The sequence below is a fragment of the Oncorhynchus mykiss genome, chromosome 9, assembly GCF_057628025.1.
Source record: "Oncorhynchus mykiss isolate SJ-2025 chromosome 9, ASM5762802v1, whole genome shotgun sequence".
Classification (NCBI taxonomy): Eukaryota; Metazoa; Chordata; class Actinopteri; order Salmoniformes; family Salmonidae; genus Oncorhynchus; species Oncorhynchus mykiss.
Window position 1 is genome coordinate 55,289,613 of NC_143030.1, and position 26,324 is coordinate 55,315,936.

Sequence of the window (26,324 nt, forward strand, 5' to 3'; positions counted from 1 at the left end):
CAACATATGTATCATTCATTCATGTATCTCGTCGTCATATTGTAGCAAACATCTCCACCCGCCTTGGAAATCCAGCCTTCTCCCTAACATCTGGGACTGGGTTTGGTAGAAAAAATACTAAATTATGGGCGAGCCTGTTCCAAATAGGGTACTGGGATAGATTTAAGCACATGCCAAATGTGATCATATATGATTCTAATACATAGAGACCAAAAGTGAAGAAAAACTGTGTATTGTAATTAAATAGATGTAATAGTTCATAGGTAACTCAGTGTAGCAATCGTATTTGTTCTTATTCGATGGTTTATTGAACAACAGTGAGTTTCAATCCCCTTGTTGAAAGTGGTACGTTCCATAAAGGGATTGCTACCCAAGCCTTTCTCCTGAAGAAAGCGAGACCATTCCTAATGGTTAGAGACTGTCATGCGATTCAAGCAGTGAATTCCCTGCTGGTTTATTTCGAGGATTTTGCACAGAATTAATGAACAAATAATTATAGGCCTATGTGATAACCGCGGGAAAAAGAACTGTACGTGGTTGTGGATGTAACTGTTGCACTTTAAATACAGGTAGGTCCATGAGCCCGTGTTTCATTGCAGATCTCATCTCACGATGCCGATGCTGGTGAGAAAGAGTAACGTTAACGTTTGATTCCGAAGCATGTTTTAAAAAAAAAAAAACATGACGGGGCTTTATATGGCTTTTAGAACACCATGCAGTTTGTATCTTGAATGTGATTATAACATATCCACAAGCAATAGTCACTAGGACTGCATGTTTCAGTTTTATCATGCCTTTTGAAAGGATGCGTGCGGGCTTTGCCTGGATGTGTAGCATAGTGTGTGATGCAAGGAGACGCCGCCGTTCCATTCAGAACAAAGGGGGCGTTAAAAACATTATTTATCAGATTGAAAAACAGATCGATTTGCCTTACATTTCATTGAAATTAACATGGGAACACCCTGGTCTTCATACATAGTTCATTTTCTTATTTACAAAACGACACATTAATTATTATCCAACATCTGCAAATATCTGATAACATCATGGGTAGGTTATTTTCCTAGAGAGTTGATTAAGCCAAAACACAGTAGACTATTATATAGATTGAATGTCAACATTAAGGTTTAATTTGGCAGATTAATGTTATCAAATTGGGAATCTGCGCTTTTTATGTGACTACAATAGTCTTCCAAGCAGGACCTGCCAATTGGATTAACCTGGCTGCCACACGAACAGGGTGTATTCGTCTTCGGGTTGTTTTCACACAGGTTACTACTGCCTGATACATCTGTAACAGCTCCTGTGATATATTGTCACGTGACTTCGCATTTGTTATCAGAAAATGTGGACGCGAATTAGAAACACATTCCCTTCTGTGAATAACTGTAATCTAATAGGCTACCCATTGCCTCAAATGTCCTTCTCAATTAGTAAGACAATGGATTTCTTCACAATGCAATTTCAAATCACGTAGCCTATTTCATCCCTATGAAATATTGACGGTTTTCGTAAGGGAGGACACTGCAGACGATACAATGTGTATTTTAACAATTAAAATTATAGCCACTGTTGACGAAAATGATGTTTAAACCATAGGTTATAGGGAGGTTGCAATTAATACAGGGCCAATGCAAGGGCCGCCCTGTTCATGTGCCACAAAATATTTGCAAAAACAAGCACTTGTCTGATGTCTGGTTGTCTTTTAATGTCAGCACAGCAGAATAATGCCAGTTTTTAGACTAATCCAGACAATATGAGATTATAAGGAAAGAAACTAATGGAGGGACTGGCCTTCACCCTTCTTTCACCCTCACTTTACCCTCCCTGTATGAATGAGTTTGAATGAAACTGTTAGTGCTTTAGCCTATTCCTCTAAGCTACAGCTAACACTCATAAATGGGAAAATTGGTGGCGAAATAAAGGCTATGGAACGCCTAATAAACTCATTTGCATACCTCTAAACCTATTGGCTCATCTATATCAGAGAGCAGAAATGGTCAGCCAGTTCAGACATGCGATCTTGAAATCACCAAAGCAAGATTCTATCCTGTATTTGTCATTGTATACAAGGGGCATTAGAGTTTCATGATATCATTGGCCGAGTAAGGTCCAGGCTTAGTTGGCAAGGAGAGTCACAGACATTGGTTATAGCTTCTGTCTGCAAGCCGTTTCTCAGTTTAATATCATCCTCTCCATGGTCTGCTCCTGCTCTGCCATGGAGGTAACACACTTAGCTTTTATCTTTAATGACAACTTTTCTTTTTCCTGGGCAGGTCATTTCTTTCTCCCTCTTCCCAAAGGTAACAGCCAGGGAATGGCTTTAAAGGAAACACCCTATGTGGTTACAAATGATAGGCAACAAGTAGAGCAGAAACACATTGAGCAACCTCCAATAGATTGACCTAATAGTTACCTAATGTGTTATAGCCACACTCACAATGTGAACACCATGTGCTGAGGCTCGTGCTCACATTAAGCTTTATCTTTGAAATTCTAATGGGGAAAGTAATGGTACCAATTTCTTAATTGTCTGACCAAAGACTAAAGGGAACATCTTAATGGGAACACACACTGGTTTTCCATACCACTCTCTGCCTATGCAGTGTATTAGCCATTCCATACCCCTGTTGTTCCTTAGTTTAGTTCATGGCCCTGTGCAATAAGCTGTGCAATACGTTTGTTTCCTTTATGCAAGTGAGTGGTCTTTGGGGATTGGTTTGGGTTCATAATGAACAACATTGGGCCAGTGTCTCAGCCAGGATTCCTGTTCTCATTGCTGCTGTAATAGAGAGAGGATAGAGAGGGAACTACTGACCCTACAGGATGATAAACAGTACTAAAATAACAGAAAGAGGAAACAATCAGATGACTCTTTGACTTCCTTCGTTTGTCCCCTATGTGCTCCTTTATCCACTGATGTAATGGACTTAAACTCAACAAAACAAGAAACATCCCTTTTTCAGGACCCTGTCTTTCAAAGATAATTCATATAAATCCAAATAACTTCACAGATCTTCATTGTAAAGGGTTTAAACACTGTTTCTCATGCTTGTTCAATGAACCATAAACAATTAATGAACATGCACCTGTGGAACGGTCGTTAAGACAGTAACAGCTTACAGACGGTAGGCAATTAAGGTCACAGTTATGAATCTTAGGACACCAAAAGAAAGACGCCCAGGGTCCCTGCTCATCTGAGTGAACATGCCTTAGGCATGCTGCAAGGAGGCATGAGTACTGCAGATGTGGCCAGGGCAATAAATTGCAATGTCCGTACTGTGAGACGCCGAAGACAGCGCTACAGGGAGACAGGAAGGACAGCTGATCGTCCTCGCAGTGGCAGACCGCGTGTAACAACACCTGTACAGGATCGGTACATCCAAACATCACACCTGCGGGAGAGGTACAGGATGGCAACAACAACTGCCCGAGTTACACCAGGAACGCACAATCCCTTCATCAGTGCTCAGACTGTCCGCAATATGCTGAGAGAGGCTGGACTGAGGGCTTGTAGGCCTGTTGTAAGGCAGTTCCTCACCATACATTACCGGCAACAACGTTGCCACAAACTCACCGTCGCTGGACCAGACAGGACTGGCAAAAAGTGCTCTTCACTGAAGAGTCGCGGTTTTGTCTCACCAGGGGTGATGGTTGGATTCGCGTTTATCGTCGAAGGAATGAGCGTTACACCGAGGCCTGTACTCTGGAGCTGAATCGATTTGGAGGTGGAGGGTCCGTCATGGTCAGGGGCGGTGTGTCACAGCATCATCGGACTGAGCTTGTATTCGTCCCAATACATATACATTTTTATGGCAAAAATATGACTTGATTATAAAAGGAAAGATCTTGGTGGTCCTATTCAATCCGACATTTAAGTCTTTTAGCAGACGCACTTATCCAGAGCAATTAGGGTTAAGCGCCTTGCTCAAGGGCATATTGACAGACTTGTAACCTAGTCGGTTTGGGGATTGGAAACAGTGACCTTTCGGTTACTGACCCAACACTCTTAACCACGAGGCTACCTTCCACCCTGCAGTAGTTTACTGTACGAAGTAAGAGGCCAACGGACCCCTATGTGAACTTAAGAAAATTGAGTAGGGGTGAGTGCTTTTGAAATGAACCTCTCAAATAGATTATTGGTATTGGTCATCTGTAGCCATGAGTGTACAGCATCTTTAATTTAGCAAAAAGAGCAATTTTTTTTTATCAAGCTCTGCTGACCCTCATTAGAGAAGTACGAGTGAAGAGAGAGTGGTGTTTTCAGAGTCCTTGATTAAGTGAAATGGTGTTTGCACTGATTGCTTCTTTGAGTTCACGTTTCACAGACACTCCACAGACTCTTTCCATTCCTAACCATTCATCTAAAAACATGGCCCCCTCCCATGTCCTCCTCTAAAGGATATTGAGCTTGGTGGCAGGCAGCAGCAGCCAGTCAGTATTTAAGGATGATTCTGATGTTCTCATCCCCTCCATCCTTCATCTTATCCAACTACACTAGTAGATAGACGTTCAGGTAAATAATGGTATAATGGAGAAAGAGTGGAGTTGGGCTGTCTTGGGCCTTGGAATTGCACTACACATAACTTGAACTTGCTTGTTAATTTTTATTACGTATCAGAATAGTGCAATATTGGGTGCGATCTGTTCTTATAATGTCTTAGATGTCATGTCCTGAACAAAGCCATTGGTAGGTATTGAGTAATAGCCTAGTGAATCTATAGCTTATTACATATCGCATCACAAACCCATAGGATATGTTCCACACTAGTAAGTCTTCAACTAAACCTAATCACTGTCAAATGAGCTTACTCTCGGGTGGTTAATAGTTACACACACACACACACACTATCTCTCTCTCTCTCTGTCTTTCTCTCTCTCTCTCTCTCTCTCTCTCGCTGGTCTTATTTCCCGCTGAGGTTTCATATGTTATTTACAGTTGTTATTTAAGTCAATCATTGGAGTCTGCTTTTCAATTCAGCCGTAGCACCATCCCTGCTTTAGAATTCTGAGATTCCAGGTCCTGATTTTCTGCTAGGGCATTCAGCTTTAAATGGCACCAGTGTTCCTCTCTCTACTGTGGTAATGAAATCATTGTGACTGCTGCTCAATAGTATTCCACAAGTCAGAAAATGTACTACAATACTGCATTGTATTGTTTTTGCGCTGAATTTAAAGGCAGCAAGGGGCCTCACCTATTCTGTTTCAGAACTTCGCGAGTGCTTTGTTGAGTCACAGACGTGTAAGGGAAGGGTGCATCCACTATCTTCAGAATTGCTCTTTTGCAGTAGATTCCTATCTGCCCCTGAGCATTTTTTGCAGCAGATAGATATTTTGTATTCATTGAAACGTTCTACCATTTGTTATGAAACTTAAAACACTCAGGGGCAGATTTTTCAAATAGTGGCTGCTAATGAGAAAGTGTTGCACTGATCTTTGCAGGGGGAATGATTCTATCCATTCTCTGTATTCATGAAGCATAGTCATTGTCATGAGGGTATGTATGGGTGGATGAAAGAGAAAAAAACATTAGAAAATCTCACTTTTCACACGAGACTATCACTAGGAGAGGTCTTGCAATGTCATTCTTATCCATGCGTATCCATTTAGACCTGTGAGCACAAATAAATCATTTCTCACAATGAAGGTAATCAGTTTTGATAGAAGTGCTATTTTGGGGTGCATCTATTTGCGAAACAAAGGATTTGATATCCCCAACTGTTGTCGAATGTGACATAAAATGCATTAAAGGAGAGTAGGTAATGCTAGTAAGACACAATTATTTTCTGGAAAAACACTATTACATGGATGATTGGATTTGTGATGAGTTCCTGTTTTTTCATGCCCTCTCTGTAACTACTTCATGATGACTCATAATCAGTGAGGTCAGAGACATGTCTTCAAAGATGTTTACACTCACAGACAGCAACCTAACAAAGCTACTGTTATTATTGTGAGTTAACATCAATATCAAAACTCACCAAACACTGTGGACACTAAATGAGCTGACGATAGAGTATCGTGCACACCTCACCCAGAGAACAAAGTAGCGGTTAGTAAGAGCTAGAGGTGCTGTCTGTGTGCTGCTAATACCTTCAACCCCAAACTGCTGAAATGTGTCAGATGACTGAAGGCCCATTCTTCCTGTGTTCCAACTTCCTATCCCGGTCCTAGATCATTATCCCAGCACTAGAGCATTATCCTGTTGTCGGCTACTAATATATCGCAGCACAGACATCTTGGTGTAATTTACCCCTGTACATTTGTGTATCTTCTGTTGTCGTCACGTTCTCTTTTCTTAGTAGCGATACTTTCTAATTAACAAATGTGCTCTGGATTAGTGTTGGTGATGGCTGTAAAAGTTTATTAGCAATCCATTGAGTGAGGGGAGCGGGAGTGACAATCCCTGGCACCAGCAGAAGCCCTAGGATCAATACACTCCCCCAAACCTCCCTCACACACACACAACTGTCTCAGTGGCTGACTCGCACATTTAGTCATTAATACCTCAAAATGGACTACAGTGAGGAGTTCACCAACTCCTTGAATGTGATTTTTCTCACGCTAATTAATTTTTGGAGTGCATGAAGCCCATTAAACTTTGAAGAGCGGACGCTATTTACTTGTGCATACAATCCATTGCCTGTTGTAATGTGCTTGTTTTTTTATTGTTCAGGTCTTATTTGTAAAAGAGACTTTCGTCTCAATATGACTTCCCTGTCGAAATTAAGGTAATATCCTTTATCCTATCCTATCCTAACCAACATTTATTTTTCATTTCAGACATGAACCACTGAAGCTGAGACGGACAAGGACTGCAATAAGCTCACGTGACGAGCTCTATTCTCCCACCACCAAAAGATCTCAATTATGACACCCAAATGGCTGGTTATTTTCCTTTTTCTACAATCTGGGACCGAAAATGCATTCCCTATGGCCCCGACCAAGCTTCCCCCTGAGACAGGCACCTACAGGGTCACAGACACAAGCCTCACTCATCTCACAGTGCACAGCCGGACGGGAGAGGTCTATGTGGGAGCAGTGAACCGGGTCTATAAGCTGTCTGCCAACCTAACAGAGCTGCGTTCACACATGACTGGCCCTGTGGATGACAACGCCAAATGTTACCCCCCTCCCAGCGTCCGAGCTTGTGCACATAAACTGGAGTCCTCTGACAACGTCAACAAGTTGCTGCTGGTTGATTACGCTGGCAACCGCCTGGTAGCATGTGGAAGCATCTGGCAGGGTGTTTGTCAGTTCCTGCGGCTGGAGGACCTCTTCAAGCTGGGAGAGCCCCACCACCGCAAGGAGCATTACCTCTCTGGAGCCAGGGAGGCTGACGGCATGGCAGGAGTGGTGGTTGACAGAACAGAAGGGAAGTGGAAAAATGAGAAGAAGGGGGCTAGCCGGCTGTTTATCGGGGCAGCCATCGATGGCAAGTCAGAGTATTTCCCTACCCTGTCCAGCCGTAAACTGGTCGCTGATGAAGAGAGTGTTAACATGTTCAGTCTGGTCTACCAGGACGAGTTTGTGTCCTCACAAATCAAGATACCCTCCGACACTCTGTCCCTCTACCCGGCGTTTGACATTTACTACGTGTATGGATTCTCCAGCCGTACTTACATCTATTTCCTGACGTTGCAGTTGGACACACAGCTCACCCAGATGGATGCCACCGGTGAAAAGTTCTTCACCTCCAAGATAGTGCGGATGTGTTCCAATGACACAGAGTTCTACTCTTACGTGGAGTTCCCCCTGGGTTGCACCAAGGATGGGGTGGAGTACCGGCTGGTCCAGTCTGCCTACAAGCACCGTCCAGGTCGGATGCTGGCCCAGGCCTTGGGGCTGTCTGAGGACGAGGATGTGCTGTTTGTGGTGTTTTCCCAGGGCCAGAAGAACCGGGCCAACCCGCCTCGGGAAACGGTCCTGTGTCTCTTTACCCTGCATCAGATCAACCTGGCCATGAGGGAGAGGATCAAGTCGTGCTACCGTGGGGAAGGCAAGCTGTCCCTGCCCTGGCTGCTCAACAAGGAGCTACCCTGCATCAACACGGTGAGTCATCACCATTTCTTTTTAGTAATTCCACTTCAAATGAAGTACTTCTATCCAGCCTCAGGCCCTAGCCCCAAAGGCAATATTCTGCTGGGTTTACTTGCATATTTCATCCATACCTCATTAACTTAAATAGCCCAAATGCCCTATGAATATATTGAAACATTTAAAGCCAGGCACCAGAGATTTTTGCATCTACTTATACATTTTGAGATTTTGGGTTGTTTTGGTACTTTAATATGAGTACTATATGAGTTCAAAAAGTAAATGTCAAAATGTCAAAAACTTAATGTAAATGTATATTTTATTTAGTTGATCATACTACCGACATTAACATTTCATTAATTTTAAGCACTTTTAAATGGACATACATCCATCATTTCAAGAGCTCTCTACATTGAATCACACATAATTGTAAAGGCCATTTAATAGAGAAATCAAATCAAAACAAATCAAATGTTATTTGTCACATACACATGGTTAGCAGATGTTAATGCGAGTGTAGCGAAATGCTTGTGCTTCTAGTTCCGACAATGCAGTAATAACAAGTAATCTAACTAACAATTCCAAAACTACTGTCTTGTACACAGTGTAAGGGGATAAAGAATATGTACATAAGGATATATGAATGAGTGATGGTACAGAGCAGCATAGGCAAGATACAGTAGATGGTATCGAGTACAGTATGTACAAATGAGATGAGTATGTAAACAAAGTGGCATAGTTTAAAGTGGCTAGTGATACATGTATTACATAAGGATACAGTCGATGATATAGAGTACAGTATATACGTATGCATATGAGATGAATAATGTAGGGTAAGTAACATTATATAAGGTAGCATTGTTTAAAGTGGCTAGTGATATATTTACATCATTTCCCATCAATTCCCATTATTAAAGTGGCTGGAGTTGAGTCAGTGTCAGTGTGTTGGCAGCAGCCACTCAGTGTTAGTGGTGGCTGTTTAACAGTCTGATGGCCTTGAGATAGAAGCTGTTTTTCAGTCTCTTGGTCCCAGCTTTGATGCACCTGTACTGACCTCGCCTTCTGGATGATAGCGGGGTGAACAGGCAGTGGCTCGGGTGGTTGATGTCCTTGATGATCTTTATGGCCTTCCTGTGACATCGGGTGGTGTAGGTGTCCTGGAGGGCAGGTAGTTTGCCCCCGGTGATGCGTTGTGCAGACCTCACTACCGTCTGGAGAGCCTTACGGTTGAGGGCGGTGCAGTTGCCATACCAGGCGGTGATACAGCCCGCCAGGATGCTCTCGATTGTGCATCTGTAGAAGTTTGTGAGTGCTTTTGGTGACAAGCCGAATTTCTTCAGCCTCCTGAGGTTGAAGAGGCGCTGCTGCGCCTTCTTCACGATGCTGTCTGTGTGAGTGGACCAATTCAGTTTGTCTGTGATGTGTATGCCGAGGAACTTAACACTTGCTACCCTCTCCACTACTGTTCCATCGATGTGGATAGGGGGGTGTTCCCTCTGCTGTTTCCTGAAGTCCACAATCATCTCCTTAGTTTTGTTGACGTTGAGTGCGAGGTTATTTTCCTGACACCACACTCCGAGGGCCCTCACCTCCTCCCTGTAGGCCGTCTCGTCGTTGTTGGTAATCAAGCCTACCACTGTTGTGTCGTCCGCAAACTTGATGATTGAGTTGGAGGCGTGCGTGGCCACGCAGTCGTGGGTGAACAGGGAGTACAGGAGAGGGCTCAGAACGCACCCTTGTGGGGCCCCAGTGTTGAGGATCAGCGGGGAGGAGATGTTGTTGCCTACCCTCACCACCTGGGGGGCGGCCCGTCAGGAAGTCCAGTACCCAGTTGCACAGGGCGGGGTCGAGACCCAGGGTCTCGAGCTTGATGACGAGCTTGGAGGGTACTATGGTGTTGAATGCCGAGCTGTAGTCGATGAACAGCATTCTCACATAGGTATTCCTCTTGTCCAGATGGGTTAGGGCAGTGTGCAGTGTGGTTGAGATTGCATCGTCTGTGGACCTATTTGGGTGGTAAGCAAATTGGAGTGGGTCTAGGGTGTCAGGTAGGTTGGAGGTGATATGGTCCTTGACTAGTCTCTCAAAGCACTTCATGATGACGGATGTGAGTGCTACGGGGCGGTAGTCGTTTAGCTCAGTTACCTTAGCTTTCTTGGGAACAGGAACAATGGTGGCCCTCTTGAAGCATGTGGGAACAGCAGACTGGTATAGGGATTGATTGAATATGTCCGTAAACACACCGGCCAGCTGGTCTGCGCATGCTCTGAGGGCGCGGCTGGGGATGCCGTCTGGGCCTGCAGCCTTGCGAGGGTTAACACGTTTAAATGTCTTACTCACCTCGGCTGCAGTGAAGGAGAGACCGCATGTTTTCGTTGCAGGCCGTGTCAGTGGCACTGTATTGTCCTCAAAGCGGGCAAAAAAGTTATTTAGTCTGCCTGGGAGCAAGACATCCTGGTCCGTGACTGGGCTGGATTTCTTCCTGTAGTCCGTGATTGACTGTAGACCCTGCCACATGCCTCTTGTGTCTGAGCCGTTGAATTGAGATTCTACTTTGTCTCTGTACTGGCGCTTAGCTTGTTTGATAGCCTTGCGGAGGGAATAGCTGCACTGTTTGTATTCGGTCATGTTACCAGACACCTTGCCCTGATTAAAAGCAGTGGTTCGCGCTTTCAGTTTCACACGAATGCTGCCATCAATCCACGGTTTCTGGTTAGGGAATGTTTTAATCGTTGCTATGGGAACAACATCTTCAACGCACGTTCTAATGAACTCGCACACCGAAATGTTAGAAACTGGAGTATATACAGTACTAACTTACTTTTAAGAGATAGTGATTGGGTCAAAATAGGCGTTTGGCGATTGGTAGGCTAAATTCAGTGTACTTGCCTTTAACTGCCATTTCCCGAAAGTTAGACTCTTCCCACACGCCAAGAGATTTTTCTCAGCTTCAGAAGCATCTACATTCACCGAAGTTTTGTGGTTATCCTTACATATATTCTCCAGTCTTACTCAGAGGGAATTGATAACATTTTCTTGAAACAATTTGCCAGAAATGCATTTTTACCTACGTCTTTAGTATTTTACAGCTAGAAAGAATAAAAAAGGACATATCAATAATTTGGGCTAAGTAAGTCCTGTCCTGGAGATGTCTTAACCAAAATATTAAGGCTGTCTTTATCCCGTGTCCCCAAAAATGTATTTGTGTTATATGCAAATATGCTCAAATGTGATGAGATATCACCTCATATGAAGATTTTATACAATATTTCAGAATTGTAATCAGGGGGGGAAAAAAATCATCTGATCGTTTCATTCTGAACAGAACCATATTTTATTTTTTCCCCCCAATGTTCTGACCAGCAAAATAAAGTTTTGAACCAGTTTCGAACCAAAAAAAAGTCACGGTTTGTATCGTTCCTTTCTGTTCCTTTTTAAACCTATGAAATATACATTTTTATTTAATTTACATTTAGCTCGACATTCAATTATTTCTAGGGATGCACAATATATCGGTGAACATATCGGAATCGGCCAATATTAGCTAAAAATGCCAACATCTAGTCTAGTTTAACGGCAATGTGAAAAACCGATGTCAAAGCTGACGTGCATACCTATATAACGTAGGTACATGACTTAATGACGCCACTTAAAATTTTGTGCTACACGTGCAACACAGCATTCCTAAGCTAGCCCACAATGTCTGCGGTGTGGCTTGAGCAGTCAACAAGTCGAGCAGTCACTTGAAAAGTAAGAACATTTCAGCGAGACAATTCGAAGGCGAAATCCATTAACTCCAAGATAATGTAATTCATTGCCCTTGACAATCAACCATTCTCTGTCGTGGGTGATGTTGGCTTTCGCGACTGGTCAAGCACTGGTACACACTAACGTTACCAAGTGCGCTACTGTTCAGATGTTGCCCTACCGGAGTTACACAGGAGTGGCGTCACTGCTATTAGCTTCACGACATACTATGGAACGTCGTTTGGGTCTTTGCGTGTCAAAAAAGATCCACGTCAAATAACACTATTTGACGAGTTAAATAAGCTTTTACTATGACACGTCAAATAACACAGTTCTATTATAGAATGTTGTGTGTTCTGAATTTGCAAGTGCAAGCCAAGCGCCACCACTACTATCAGTAGCACTGTCAAAACTGTACAAAAAAGTCTGCAAACAAGCAAACACCGGCCACGAACGATATGTTTACAATGCCACGTTGGTAATAAAGCATTATTTTGTCGACCGCAACTTCTGGGGTAGCTAGATAGCTTTAGCTTGGTACCTAGATAGCACCAATACAACCAGCCTGAAAACAATGACCAGTAGAAACTGCAGTCATTTTCACTTGATTTAGGAATCCTTGTGAGTAAGTATTAGCTAGGTAGCCACTTGTTGTTTGCCTATTGAAATTGAACTTCAGTTCTTGAAAATAAATAGCTAGCCAGTTACTTAACCCTGTTGCCCAAAGCTAACCTAATAAGCAGCTAGCTAGCTTCATCTGGCTAGTGAAGCTCGACCTAACTGGGTTATGTGTTGTGAAGCTAGCCACAATAAGGATTAGGCACAATTGTGGAATTTGCTGTTTGCTTTCAAAATAAAAGTACCTCTTTGAGTGATGCAGAAGGATACAATTGGTGGAATCATGCCATATTTAGACTAGATAATATTAAACAAGGTTGGAATGTGAAGCAATGACATAGGGTATCAGTCTACTCGGTGACACATACAGAACACAATTGTGAAGAATTTACGCAAATATTAGCGTTGTAGCTCTTATCGCGGGACTGTGACTGTGAAATCACCTCCCCATTCAGCCTATTGTGTGTATTGACATTCATATTGCACTGTACAGCTTTACATAAGGATTGTGGATCAATGAAATGGGGTAACAGTCTACTTAATACCCAATATATTTTTTCCCAATGTCCTCCTCAGAGTTATCAGACTCCAAAACATCCACACAGTATTGTTTTTCCTTGGGAATAGTATTGAATACACACAGGTTGACAATAAATGTGTCTCAATTCACCGGTGTTTCAGAGTCCCGCAATAAGAGCTACGATGCTAATTTTCTTTGGGTGTCACTGAGTAGACTGATAACCCATGTCATTGATCCACATTCCATAGATAAGGCTGTACAGTGAAATAAGTATGCCCCCAACACAATTCTAAAGTATAATACATCCAGTGTGATTTCAACAGATTTTTGTCAACTTAACAAATAACTGTCTTTTGTTGATTTTATATAACAACATTCCAACCTCGTTTATGATCTATTAAATTATGGCATAATTCTTCTATTTGCATTCATTTGCATCACTGTCAATGACATACTTTTATTTTGTAGGCTAACCGCAAAGTCCACTATTGTGGCTAATCCTTATTGTGGCTAGCTTCATATAGATGGGTCCGACCACCATTAATCAAATAAGAACTGTCTTATAAATTAGGGTTATTTTAGATGATGACACCTAGCTTTATAGTTAGCTAGCTAACTATAGACACTGAAACAGATTATGTTGTTTTGTTATGTTTTGGGGGAAGAACTGTCACGATCGTTATAAGGAGTGGACCAAGATGCCACATGATATGTTTCCATCCTTTTATTTTGAAGAGAAACTCAAAGAACAAAAACAATAAAGCAAAAAAAAAAAATAATAATAAAAACTGAAGCTCAAAGTAGTGCTCGCAGGCAACTATACCTAGACAATATCCCACAAAGCACAATGGGGAAATGGCTAAACCACCCTAGTCACTGTCACGCCACAACCAACATAGAGAATAAACAGCTCTCTATGGTCAGGGCGTGACAGTAGATGGATCGTTGCCAGAGGAACCGGACCGAACTGGGAACCCCTGTTGGGGGCTCTGGACTGCATACCGTCACTGAAGACTCTGAACTGCCGACTGTCGCAGGAAGCTCTGGACCGCAGACCGTCGCTGGAGACTCTGGACAGCAGAGCGTCGGTGAAGACTCTGGACCGCAGACTGTCGCTAGAGGCTCTGGACTGCCGACCGTCTCTGGTGGTTCCGGACCGTTGACCGTCTCAGGAGGTTCTGGACCGTGGACCGTCTCAGGAGGTTCCGGACCGCGGACCGTCTCAAGAGGTTCCGGACTATGGACCGTCGTTGGAGGTTCCGGACTGTGAATAGTCTCAGGAGGTTCCGGACTGTGGACCGTCGTTGGAGGTTTCGGACTGTGAAACGTCGCCTGAAGCTCTGGGCTGGGAACTGTCACCGGAAGCTCTGGACTGGGAATTGTCACCGGAAGCTCTGGACTGGGAACTGTCGCCGGAAGCTCTGGACTGGGAACTGTCACCGGAAGCTCTGGACTGTGGAGGCGCACTGGAGGCCTGATGCATGGGGCCGGTACAGGTGGCACCGGGCTGGTGACACGCACCTCAGGGCGAGTGCGGGGAAGAGGCACAGGACGTACTGGACTGTGGACATGCACTGGAGGTCTGGAGCGTAGAGCAGGCACAATGCGTCCTTGACAAATGACCAAATGACCACAAATGACCACACGGCAAGTGCGGGAAGCTGGCACAGGACGCACTGGGCTGTGAAAGCGCACTGGGGATACAGCGCATGATATCCGAGAGCCGGCGCAGGATATCCTGGACCGAGGAGGCACACTGGAGAACAGGTGCGCTGAGCCGGCACAACCCGTCCTAGACAGATACCCACTTTAGCACGACAAGTGCAAGGAGTTGGCACAGAATGCACCTGAGCTGTGAATGCGCACTGGAGACACAGTGCGTATCACCGCAAAACATGGTGCCTGACCGGTCACACGCTCCCCACGGTGAGTACAGGGAGTTGGCTCTGGTTTAAAACCTGGCTCCGATCTTCTCCCACGTCCAGGATCCGTTACCATCCAAGATATCCTCTGATATCTTGGATGGTAAGGGATCCTGGACGTGGGAGAAGATCGGAGCCAGGTTTTAAACCAGAGCCAACTCCCTGTACTCACCGTGGGGAGCGTGTGACCGGTCAGGCACCATGTTTTGCGGTGATACGCACTGTGTCCAGGATGTCTGCTCCTCCTGGCCACGCTGCTCGTTTCTTTTTGGCACGGACAATATTGGATATCGCTTTCGGCCAAAAATGTCATATCGGTGCATCACAAATTATTTCACCAGTCAGCGTGGCTAGATCAGCTTGCTGTGGACCTGATAAGCAATTCAATCTATATAGGAAAGTCGTGAAAAGCAAATTGTATTTTGCCGTAACAGCATGGTTAATCAGAATGAAAGACAAACACACACCAGTAAGAGTGTAGGACGCAAGATGCAGCTGACATTTTGAGGGAGAGGCGAGAGAATGGAGGAAGCTTGCCTTAATGTGCTGGACATCTTGTTATGACATGCATTATCTGAAATAGGCCTAAATAATTATACATACGGAGAAGCAGCTTCTATGGAAGAACTTTTATTGTCTTTAAACTTCCAAGTTGGTTTGACTTTGGACTAGAGGTTGACCAATTATTCGGAATGGCCGATTAATTAGGGCCGATTTCAGGTTTTCATAACAATCGGAAATCGGTAATTTTGGACGCCGATTTTTTTAACATTTATTTTTTATACATCTTTATTTAATGTTTATTTAACTAGGCAAGTAAGTTAAGAACACATTCTTATTTTCAATGACGGCCTAGGAACGGTGGGTTAACTGCCTTGTCAGCTCAGGGATTCAATCTTGCAACCTTACGGTTAACTAGTCCAACGCTCTAACCACCTGCCTCACGAGGAGACCGCCTGTTACGCGAATGCAGTAAGAAGCCAAGGTAAGTTGCTAGCTAGCATCAAACTTAATCAATCATAATCACTAGTTATAACTACACATGGTTGATGATATTACTAGTTTATCTTGCGTGTCCTGCATTGAATATAATCGATGCAGTGCGCATTCGCGAAAAAGGACTGTCGTTGCTCCAACGTGTACCTAACCATAAACACCAAATGCCTTTCTTAAAATCAATACACAGAAGTTTATATTTTTAAACCTGCATATTTAGCTAAAGGAAATCCAGGTTTGCAGGCAATATTAACCAGGTGAAATTGTGTCACTTCTCTTGCATTCATTGCACGCAGAGTCAGGGTATATGCAACAGTTTGGGCCGCCTGGCTCATTGCAAACTAATTTGCCAACATTTTACGTAATTATGACATAACATTGAAGGTTGTGCAATGTAACAAGAATATTTAGACTGATGGATGCCACCCGGTAGATAAAATACGTAACGGTTCCGTATTTCACTGAAAGAATAAACGTCTTGTTTTCGAGATGATAGTTTCTGGATTCGACCATATTAATGACCTAAGGCTCGCATTTCTGTGTGTTATTATGTTGTAATTAAGTCTATGATTTGATAGAGCAGTCAGACTGAGCGATGGTAAGCACCAACAGGCTCATAAGCATTCATTAAAACAGCACTTTTGTGCGTTTTGCCAGCAGCTCTGCTGTTTATGACTTCAAGCCTATCAACTCCCGAGATTAGGCTGGTGTAACGATGTGATGTAAAATGGCTAGCTAGTTAGCAGGGTGCGCGCTAATAGCGTTTCAAACGTCACTCGCTCTGAGACTTTGAGTAGTTGTTCCCCTTGCTCTGCATGGGTAATGCTGCTTCGAGGGTGGCTGTTGTCGTTGTGTTCCTGGTTCGAGCCCAGGTAGGAGTGAGGAGAGGTACGGAAGCTATACTGTTACACTGGCAATACTAAAGTGCCTATAAGAACATCCAATAGTCAAAGGTATATGAAATACAAATGGTATAGAGAGAAATAGTCCTATAATTCCTATAATAACTACAACCTAAAATGTCTTATCTGGGAATATTGAAGACTTGTGTTAAAAGGAACATCCAGCTTTCATATGATCTCATGTTCTGAGCAAGGAACTTAAACGTTAGCTTTCTTACATGGCACATATTGCACTTTTACTTTCTTCTCCAACACTTTGTTTTTGCATTATTTAAACCAAATTGAACATGTTTCATTATTTATTTGAGGCTAAATTGATTTTATTGATGTATAATATTAAGTTAAAATAAGTGTTTCTTGTAATTGTTGTAATTGTCATTATTACAAATAAATGTAAAAAAATCGGCCGATTAATCAGTATAGGCTTTTTCTGTCCTCCAATAATCGGTATCGGTATCGGCGTTGAAAAATCATAATTGGTCGACCTCTACTTTGGACCAGAACATATGTTAGCTAACTAGCTAGCTAGCTAACAAGATTGTGTGTGTAGAGCATCACTATAATAAAAAAAATATTTTTAACCTTTATTTAACTGGGCAAGTCAGTTAAGAACAAATTCTTATTTTCAAGATCCAAGATCGCATAGCAGTTCAGACGTCTTTTGTCCTCGTCTTGTCGTGTCCTGTATATATATATATTTACAACTTTTTTCACATACATTTTATTTTTATTTTCCATCAACTCATCTTCTAAACACTCTCCTGCAACCAGCCTCACCAATTTATATTTATAAAAAAGTATTATTTACCTCAGATCTGCAATCCTTCAGGAAGCTAGCCAGAAACTCCAGGAGGCTGGCCAGAAACTAGCCAGAAGCTAGCCAGGAGCTAGCCCAGAAGCTAATCAGAAGCTAACCACGGTTTGTGGTCATCGGCTGTCCTTTAGTTCGAAAATCTATCGAAAATCTATCGCCAGTTTTGTACGGCGCAGCGCGGCTCGGAACGGAACATACCGGACCAATTTTTCTCTCCATGTCCCTGGATTTCAACTGCTCTCTGGACATTCATACCCGGATCTCACAGCTAGCTAGCTGCTATCCGTGTGACAGTCGGCTTTCGTCGATTCCGGAGCAAACATCGATTGTTCCGGTGCTAGCCAGCTCCGTCAATCACGCCTGAGTTCCATCATTCACTCCTGGGCTGCAGTCACCTATCCGGACCCGTTTCACTGCCTACGCGGAGCCCCACCGGGCCTTCACAACCGGACTGCCGACGTTATCTACCTGAAGGAGATCCGGCTGGCTCCTCTGTCGCGACGTTACCGGAACGCCCATCTGCGGCCCGCTAACCGTTAGCTGTCTTTCCGGCTGCTATCTGAATAGACAATCGGACAATTTATTTATTTGAATTATTATGTTTTCTTCTCGGGCCTCTATAACTATATCTATTGTTCTTATTTTTGTTGTTGTGTGATTTGGATTAATCCCCTCTACCACACGGAACCCCACTAATCTACTGACCGAACGCAAGAGGTGGCTAACAACAGACTCCATCCTATGCTAGCTTGCTACCGGTTGGCTTGGCTAGCTGTCTAAATCGCCGTGACCCTAAACCAACCTCTCCACTCACTGGACCCTTTTGATCACTCGACTAAGCATGCCTCTCCTTAATGTCAATATGTCTTGTCCATTGCTGTTCTGGTTAGTGTTTATTGGCTTATTTCACTGTAGAGCCTCTAGTCCTGCTCACTATACCTTATCCAACCTAATAGTTCCACCACCCACACATGCAATGACATCTCCTGGTTTCAATGATGTTTCTAGAGACAATATCTCTCTCTTCATCACTCAATACCTAGGTTTACCTCCACTGTATTCACATCCTACCTTACCTTTGTCTGTACATTATACCTTGATGCTATTTTATCGCCCCCAGAAACCTCCTTTTACTCTCTGTTCCAGACGTTCTAGACGACCAATTCTTATTGCTTTTAGTCGTACCCTTATTCTACTCCTCCTATGTTCCTCTGGCGATGTAGAGGTGAATCCAGGCCCTGCAGTGCCTAGCTCCACTCCTATTCCCCAGGCGCTCTCTTTTGACGACTTCTGTAACCGTAATAGCCTTGGTTTCATGCATGTTAACATTAGAAGCCTCCTCCCTAAGTTTGTTCTATTCACTGCTTTAGCACACTCTGCCAACCCGGATGTTCTAGCTGTGTCTGAATCCTGGCTTAGGAAGACCACCAAAAATTCAGACATTTTAATTCCAAACTACAACATTTTCAGACAAGATAGAACTGCCAAAGGGGGCGGTGTTGCAATTTACTGCAAAGATAGCCTGCAGAGTTCTGTCCTACTATCCAGGTCTGTACCCAAACAATTTGAACTTCTACTTTTAAAAATCCACCTTTCTAAAAACAAGTCTCTCACCGTTGCCGCCTGCTATAGACCACCCTCTGCCCCCAGCTGTGCTCTGGACACCATATGTGAACTGATTGCCCCCCATCTATCTTCAGAGCTCGTGCTGCTAGGCGACCTAAACTGGAACATGCTTAACACCCCAGCCATCCTACAATCTAAACTTGATGCCCTCAATCTCACACAAATTATCAATGAACCTACCAGGTACCTCCCCAAAGCCTTAAACACGGGCACCCTCATAGATATCATCCTAACCAACTTCCCCTCTAAATACACCTCTGCTGTCTTCAACCAAGATCTCAGCGATCACTGCCTCATTGCCTGCATCCGTAATGGGTCAGCGGTCAAACGACCTCCTCTCATCACTGTAAAACGCTCCCTGAAACACTTCAGCGAGCAGGCCTTTCTAATCGACCTGGCCGGGGTATCCTGGAAGGATATTGACCTCATCCCGTCAGTAGAGGATGCCTGGATATTTTTTAAAAATGCCTTCCTAACCATCTTAAATAAACATGCCCCATTCAAGAAATTTAGAACCAGGAACAGATATAGCCCTTGGTTCTCCCCAGACCTGACTGCCCTTAATCAACACAAAAACGTCCTATGGCGTTCTGCATTAGCATCGAACAGCCCCCGTGATATGCAGCTGTTCAGGGAAGCTAGAAACCATTATACACAGGCAGTTAGAAAAGCCAAGGCTAGCTTTTTCAAGCAGAAATTTGCTTCTTGCAACACTAACTCAAAAAAGTTCTGGGACACTGTAAAGTCCATGGAGAATAAGAACACCTCCTCCCAGCTGCCCACTGCACTGAAGATAGGAAACACTGTCACCACTGATAAATCCACCATAATTGAAAATTTCAATAAGCATTTTTCTACTGCTGGCCATGCTTTCCACCTGGCTACTCCTACCCCTGTCAACAGCACTGCACCCCCAACAGCAACTCGCCCAAGCCTTCCCCATTTCTCCTTCTCCCAAATCCATTCAGCTGATGTTCTGAAAGAGCTGCAAAATCTGGACCCCTACAAATCAGCCGGGCTAGACAATCTGGACCCTTTCTTTCTAAAATTATCTGCCGAAATTGTTGCCACCCCTATTACTAGCCTGTTCAACCTCTCTTTCGTGTCGTCTGAGATTCCCAAAGATTGGAAAGCAGCTGCGGTCATCCCCCTCTTCAAAGGGGGGGACACTCTTGACCCAAACTGCTACAGACCTATATCTATCCTACCATGCCTTTCTAAGGTCTTCGAAAGCCAAGTCAACAAACAGATTACCGACCATTTTGAATCTCACCATACCTTCTCTGCTATGCAATCTGGTTTCAGAGCTGGTCATGGGTGCACCTCAGCCACGCTCAAGGTCCTAAACGATATCTTAACCGCCATCGATAAGAAACATTACTGTGCAGCCGTATTCATTGATCTGGCCAAGGCTTTCGACTCTGTCAATCACCACATCCTCATCGGCAGACTCAACAGCCTTGGTTTCTCAAATGATTGCCTCACCTGGTTCACCAACTACTTCTCTGATAGAGTTCAGTGTGTCAAATCTGAGGGTCTGTTGTCCGGACCTCTGGCAGTCTCTATGGGGGTGCCACAGGGTTCAATTCTTGGACCGACTCTCTTCTCTGTATACATCAATGAGGTCGCTCTTGCTGATGGTGAGTCTCTGATCCACCTCTACGCAGACGACACCATTCTGTATACTTCCGGCCCTTCTTTGGACACTGTGTTAACAACCCTCCAGGCAAGCTTCAATGCCATACAACTCTCCTTCCGTGGCCTCCAACTGCTCTTAAATACAAGTAAAACTAAATGCATGCTCTTCAACCGATCACTACCTGCACCTACCCGCCTGTCCAACATCACTACTCTGGACGGCTCTGACTTAGAATACGTGGACAACTACAAATACTTAGGTGTCTGGTTAGACTGTAAACTCTCCTTCCAGACCCATATCAAACATCTCCAATCCAAAGTTAAATCTAGAATTGGCTTCCTATTTCGCAACAAAGCATCCTTCACTCATGCTGCCAAACATACCCTTGTAAAACTGACCATCCTACCAATCCTCGACTTTGGCGATGTAATTTACAAAATAGCCTCCAATACCCTACTCAACAAACTGGATGCAGTCTATCACAGTGCAATCCGTTTTGTCACCAAAGCCCCATACACTACCCACCATTGCGACCTGTACGCTCTCGTTGGCTGGCCCTCGCTTCATACTCGTCGCCAAACCCACTGGCTCCATGTCATCTACAAGACCCTGCTAGGTAAAGTCCCCCCTTATCTCAGCTCGCTGGTCACCATAGCATCTCCCACCTGTAGCACACGCTCCAGCAGGTATATCTCTCTAGTCACCCCCAAAACCAATTCTTTCTTTGGCCGCCTCTCTTTCCAGTTCTCTGCTGCCAATGACTGGAACGAACTACAAAAATCTCTGAAACTGGAAACACTTATCTCCCTCACTAGCTTTAAGCACCAACTGTCAGAGCAGCTCACAGATTACTGCACCTGTACATAGCCCACATATAATTTAGCCCTATCAACTACCTCTTTCCCAACTGTATTTAATTTATTTATTTATTTTGCTCCTTTGCACCCCATTATTTTTATTTCTACCTTGCACATTCTTCCATTGCAAAACTACCATTCCAGTGTTTTAATTGCTATATTGTATTTACCTTGCCACCAAGGCCTTTTTTTGCCTTTACCTCCCTTCTCACCTCATTTGCTCACATTGTATATAGACTTGTTTATACTTTATTATTGACTGTATGTTTGTTTTACTCCATGTGTAACTCTGTGTTGTTGTATCTGTCGAACTGCTTTGCTTTATCTTGGCCAGGTCGCAATTGTAAATGAGAACTTGTTCTCAACTTGCCTACCTGGTTAAATAAAGGTAAAATAAAAAAAATAAAAAATTTTCAATGACGGCCTAGGAACAGTGGGTGTAACTGCCTTGTTCAGGGGCAGGATGACAGATTTTTAACTTGTCAGCTTTTTTTGGTAAATATATATATCCATACACGCATGCATACATATACTCATATATACAGTGCCTTGCGGCCCCCTTGAACTTTGCGACCTTTTGTCACATTTCAGGCTTCAAACAAAGATATAAAACTGTATTTTTTTGTAAAGAATCAACAACAAGTGGGACACAATCATGAAGTGGAACGACATTTATTGGATATTTCAAAAACTGAAAAATTGGGCGTGCAAAATGATTCAGCCCCCTTAAGTTAATACTTTGTAGCGCCACCTTTTGCTGCGATTACAGCTGTAAGTCGCTTGGGGTATGTCTCTATCAGTTTTGCACATCGAGAGACTGAAATTTTTTCCCATTCCTCCTTGCAAAACAGCTCGAGCTCAGTGAGGTTGGATGGAGAGCATTTGTGAACAGCAGTTTTCAGTTCTTTCCACAGATTCTCGATTGGATTCAGGTCTGGACTTTGACTTGGCCATTCTAACACCTGGATATGTTTATTTTTGAACCATTCCATTGTAGATTTTGCTTTATGTTTTGGATCATTGTCTTGTTGGAAGACAAATCTCCGCCCCAGTCTCAGGTCTTTTGCAGACTCCATCAGGTTTTCTTCCAGAATGGTCCTGTATTTGGCTCCATCCATCTTCCCATCAATTTGAACCATCTTCCCTGTCCCTGCTGAAGAAAAGCAGGCCCAACCATGATGCTGCCACCACCATGTTTGACAGTGGGGATGGTGTGTTCAGATGTGTTGCTTTTACGCCAAACATAACGTTTTGCATTGTTGCCAAAAAGTTCAATTTTGGTTTCATCTGACCAGAGCACCTTCTTCCACATGTTTGGTGTGTCTCCCAGGTGGCTTGTGGCAAACTTTAAACGACACTTTTTATGGATATCTTTAAGAAATGGCTTTCTTCTTGCCACTCTTCCATAGAGGCCAGATTTGTGCAATATACGACTGATTGTTGTCCTATGGACAGAGTCTCCCACCTCAGCTGTAGATCTCTGCAGTTCATCCAGAGTGATCATGGGCCTCTTGGCTGCATCTCTGATCAGTCTTCTCCTTGCATGAGCTGAAAGTTTAGAGGGACGGCCAGGTCTTGGTAGATTTGCAGTGGTCTGATACTCCTTCCATTTCAATATTATCGCTTGCACAGTGCTCCTTGGGATGTTTAAAGCTTGGGAAATCTTTTTGTATCCAAATCCGGCTTTAAACTTCTTCACAACAGTATCTCAGACCTGCCTGGTGTGTTCCTTGTTCTTCATGATGCTCTCTGCGCTTTTAACGGACCTCTGAGACTATCACAGTGCAGGTGCATTTATACGGAGACTTGATTACACACAGGTGGATTGTATTTATCATCATTAGTCATTTAGGTCAACATTGGATCATTCAGAGATCCTCACTGAACTTCTGGAGAGAGTTTGCTGCACTGAAAGTAAAGGGGCTGAATAATTTTGCACGCCCAATTTTTCAGTTTTTGATTTGTTAAAAAAGTTAGAAATATCCAATAAATGTCATTCCACTTCATGATTGTGTCCCACTTGTTGTTGATTCGTCACAAAAAAATACAGTTTTATATCTTTATGTTTGAAGCCTGAAATGTGGCCAAAGGTCCCAAAGTTCAAGGGGGCCGAATACTTTCACAAGGCACTGTACATACACATACCTATATAGACATACATACTTTAAAAAATAATATACCTTTATTATTATTCCCCGCTAACCCTACCACCGATCTCCCAATTGGAGTAAACTAATAAACACTTCGGCTTTTACCTTCAATTTATACATCTTATACACATTTTACATACACAGCCTATTTTACAATAGTTCTTTTTTGTTTGTTTTTTTGTCCTTCCACTATTTCTGATGTCCATCCAGTTTGATTTCTATTTGTATCTGTGCGATTTCACAAATGTTCTGAACATATATAAATTTTACAGACCCCGTATGTTCTACATGTTTTATCTTGCTATTAGTCCTACCCTTCAGCTCCATTCAACCTCTCCCATCTATCTCTCAACATCATCCATTTTGGATTTCTATTTGCCATATATTTTTCAACTGTGCTGTGATGCTTCAAAAACAAATTGAACCTTTCTATTCTCATAGCTTCTACAGATTGTAATTTTAAAATAAACATTTTTGCTAAAAAAATTATTATATTATTGATTGATGGCTTTTCAAATTACCCAGTTTTGCTATCTGCAGCGTTAGTTCTAGGCAAATGTTGCAATTCTTCAGCCATTCCTGGACCTGTGACCAAAAACGAGCTACATATGGACAATACCAAAATAAATGATTCTGCCTCCTCACAGCAGAATCTGCAGAGCTGGGAAGATTGTATCCCCCATATATATAACATTCTATTAGTTGCAAGAATTTTGTATAGTAATTTAAATTGAAACATTAGAAGTTTTGCGTCCGGCGTTGTTTTGCGTATCAATTCATAAACCATGTGCCATGGAATGGGTACATCGAAAATCTCTTCCCAACTATTTTGCTATTTATATGGCACAGCTGTCAGTTTTTTGGTCCTTAAATGAAATTGGTATATGTTTTTATTTATCACACTTTTCTTTAACCATTTATGTTCTTTAATACTGGGCCGACATACAAGTTCCTTACTTTTTCCCCCTTCTACTTGCCTCTTCCATTTTTGTGGTAGTGCTGCAATTAATTGGTTGTAATTTTGGGTAGAGCACACATTTCCATATGTCTGTGTTAGCTGCATGTGTGACATAACTCCACCAATCCTATTTATGATATCATTCACAAAAATTATACCTTTTTTAAAAATTTCTTCGAAAAATACCTTTTTTAAAAAATCAATTAGTATATTTGAATTTAACCACAATATTTGTTGTATTATTTGTTCTGTCTTTTCAGGTTGATTAAACTGAAATTGCAACCAACTTTCTAAGGATTGTTTAAAAAATAAAGATATTTTGGAGATTATTTCCTTTTCAAACAATCGAAAGTTGGCCGGTGTAATCTGAATAAAGGGAAAACGGACCTTCTTGAACATAGGATGAGACATTCTTACCAATTTACTAGAGAACCAGTTTGGATTTAAGTATAACTTTTGTATGACTGATGCCTTTAGTGAGAGGTCTAATGCTTTAATATTTAATCATTTCTGCCTTCTGAATTCATATTCGTTATATAAATAGGCGCCTTTTAATTTTATCTGGCTTGCCGTTCCAAATGAAATTTAATATTTTATGTTCATATAATTTAAAAAGAAGGTGTAGGCAAAACCATAAGCAAATAGGTCAACTGTGATATGACTAAAGAGTTAATCAGGGTGATTTTTCCACAAATAGACAGGTATTTTCCTTTCCATGGTAGCAAGATCTTATCTATTTTTGCTAACTTTCTATAAAAATTTATTGGAGTGAGATCATTTCTTTCTTTCTTTTTTTCCGGGGATTCAATCTTGCAACCTTTCGATTACTAGTCCAACGCTCTAACCACTAGGCTACCTGCCAATAGGATACCTTACCTGATTGTAGTTAATAAATCCAATGTAAAACGTGATAACTATAGTATCCTTAACTAGCATTGAAAAAGTAAATCCCTTCTTCTCTAATTAAATAGCTCCCTAATTTCTGAATTATGGTTGTGGCATCATCAGTAGGCTACAGTAACCTATGCTTCAGAGGGGAGGGGAGGGGCAGGTAGCCTACGCACACCCACTGGCAAAGATTTCCAGCTGGAAGGCAGATGCAGTAATATGTTGCTTAGTGACGGAGTTGGGGCTTTGCATAGGCGCTTTGTTACGATTTCTGTGGGACTGGAAAAAAAGGCCCGAAATGTAAAGGAATGTTATTAACCGGTTCCCATGCTTTTAGTATAACGGTTCTGTTCCGGAACAGTATAGATCACTTTTGTTTTCGGTTCGGGTTCTGTTCCTCAAAAAATGTTCCCTGAAACAGTTCCAACCCTTGATTGTAATACCATTTTTGTTGTGTGTCTACATTCAACTGGTAAAAGTTGATTATGATATGATTAAGAGAAGAAAAAAAAACCTATTAGGGTTTGGTTCCTGGCCTTAATAGGCTTGCGAACCCGTTCTAGGCCTATGATATTTTAACAACTCTCCACCTTTATGACGCTATGACGACTATTTTGGTATTTTTACCATCCAGATTTTTTTTTTGCAGA

General features: G+C 42.7%; 1 protein-coding gene across 2 annotated transcripts in view; it reads left to right on the forward strand.

Moving 5' to 3' along the window:
- The first annotated feature begins 359 nt into the window (after nucleotides 1-359).
- Nucleotides 360-26,324, forward strand: part of LOC110532305 (plexin A3) — a 144,034-nt gene continuing 118,069 nt past the window's right edge. For both annotated transcript variants that reach the window (XM_036988238.2, XM_036988239.2), the window contains exons 1-2: nucleotides 360-569; nucleotides 6,784-8,052. In XM_036988238.2, the coding sequence (XP_036844133.2) occupies nucleotides 6,871-8,052 (1,182 nt within the window). In that variant the 5' untranslated portion in view covers nucleotides 360-569; nucleotides 6,784-6,870. The remainder of the gene's footprint in view (nucleotides 570-6,783; nucleotides 8,053-26,324) is intronic.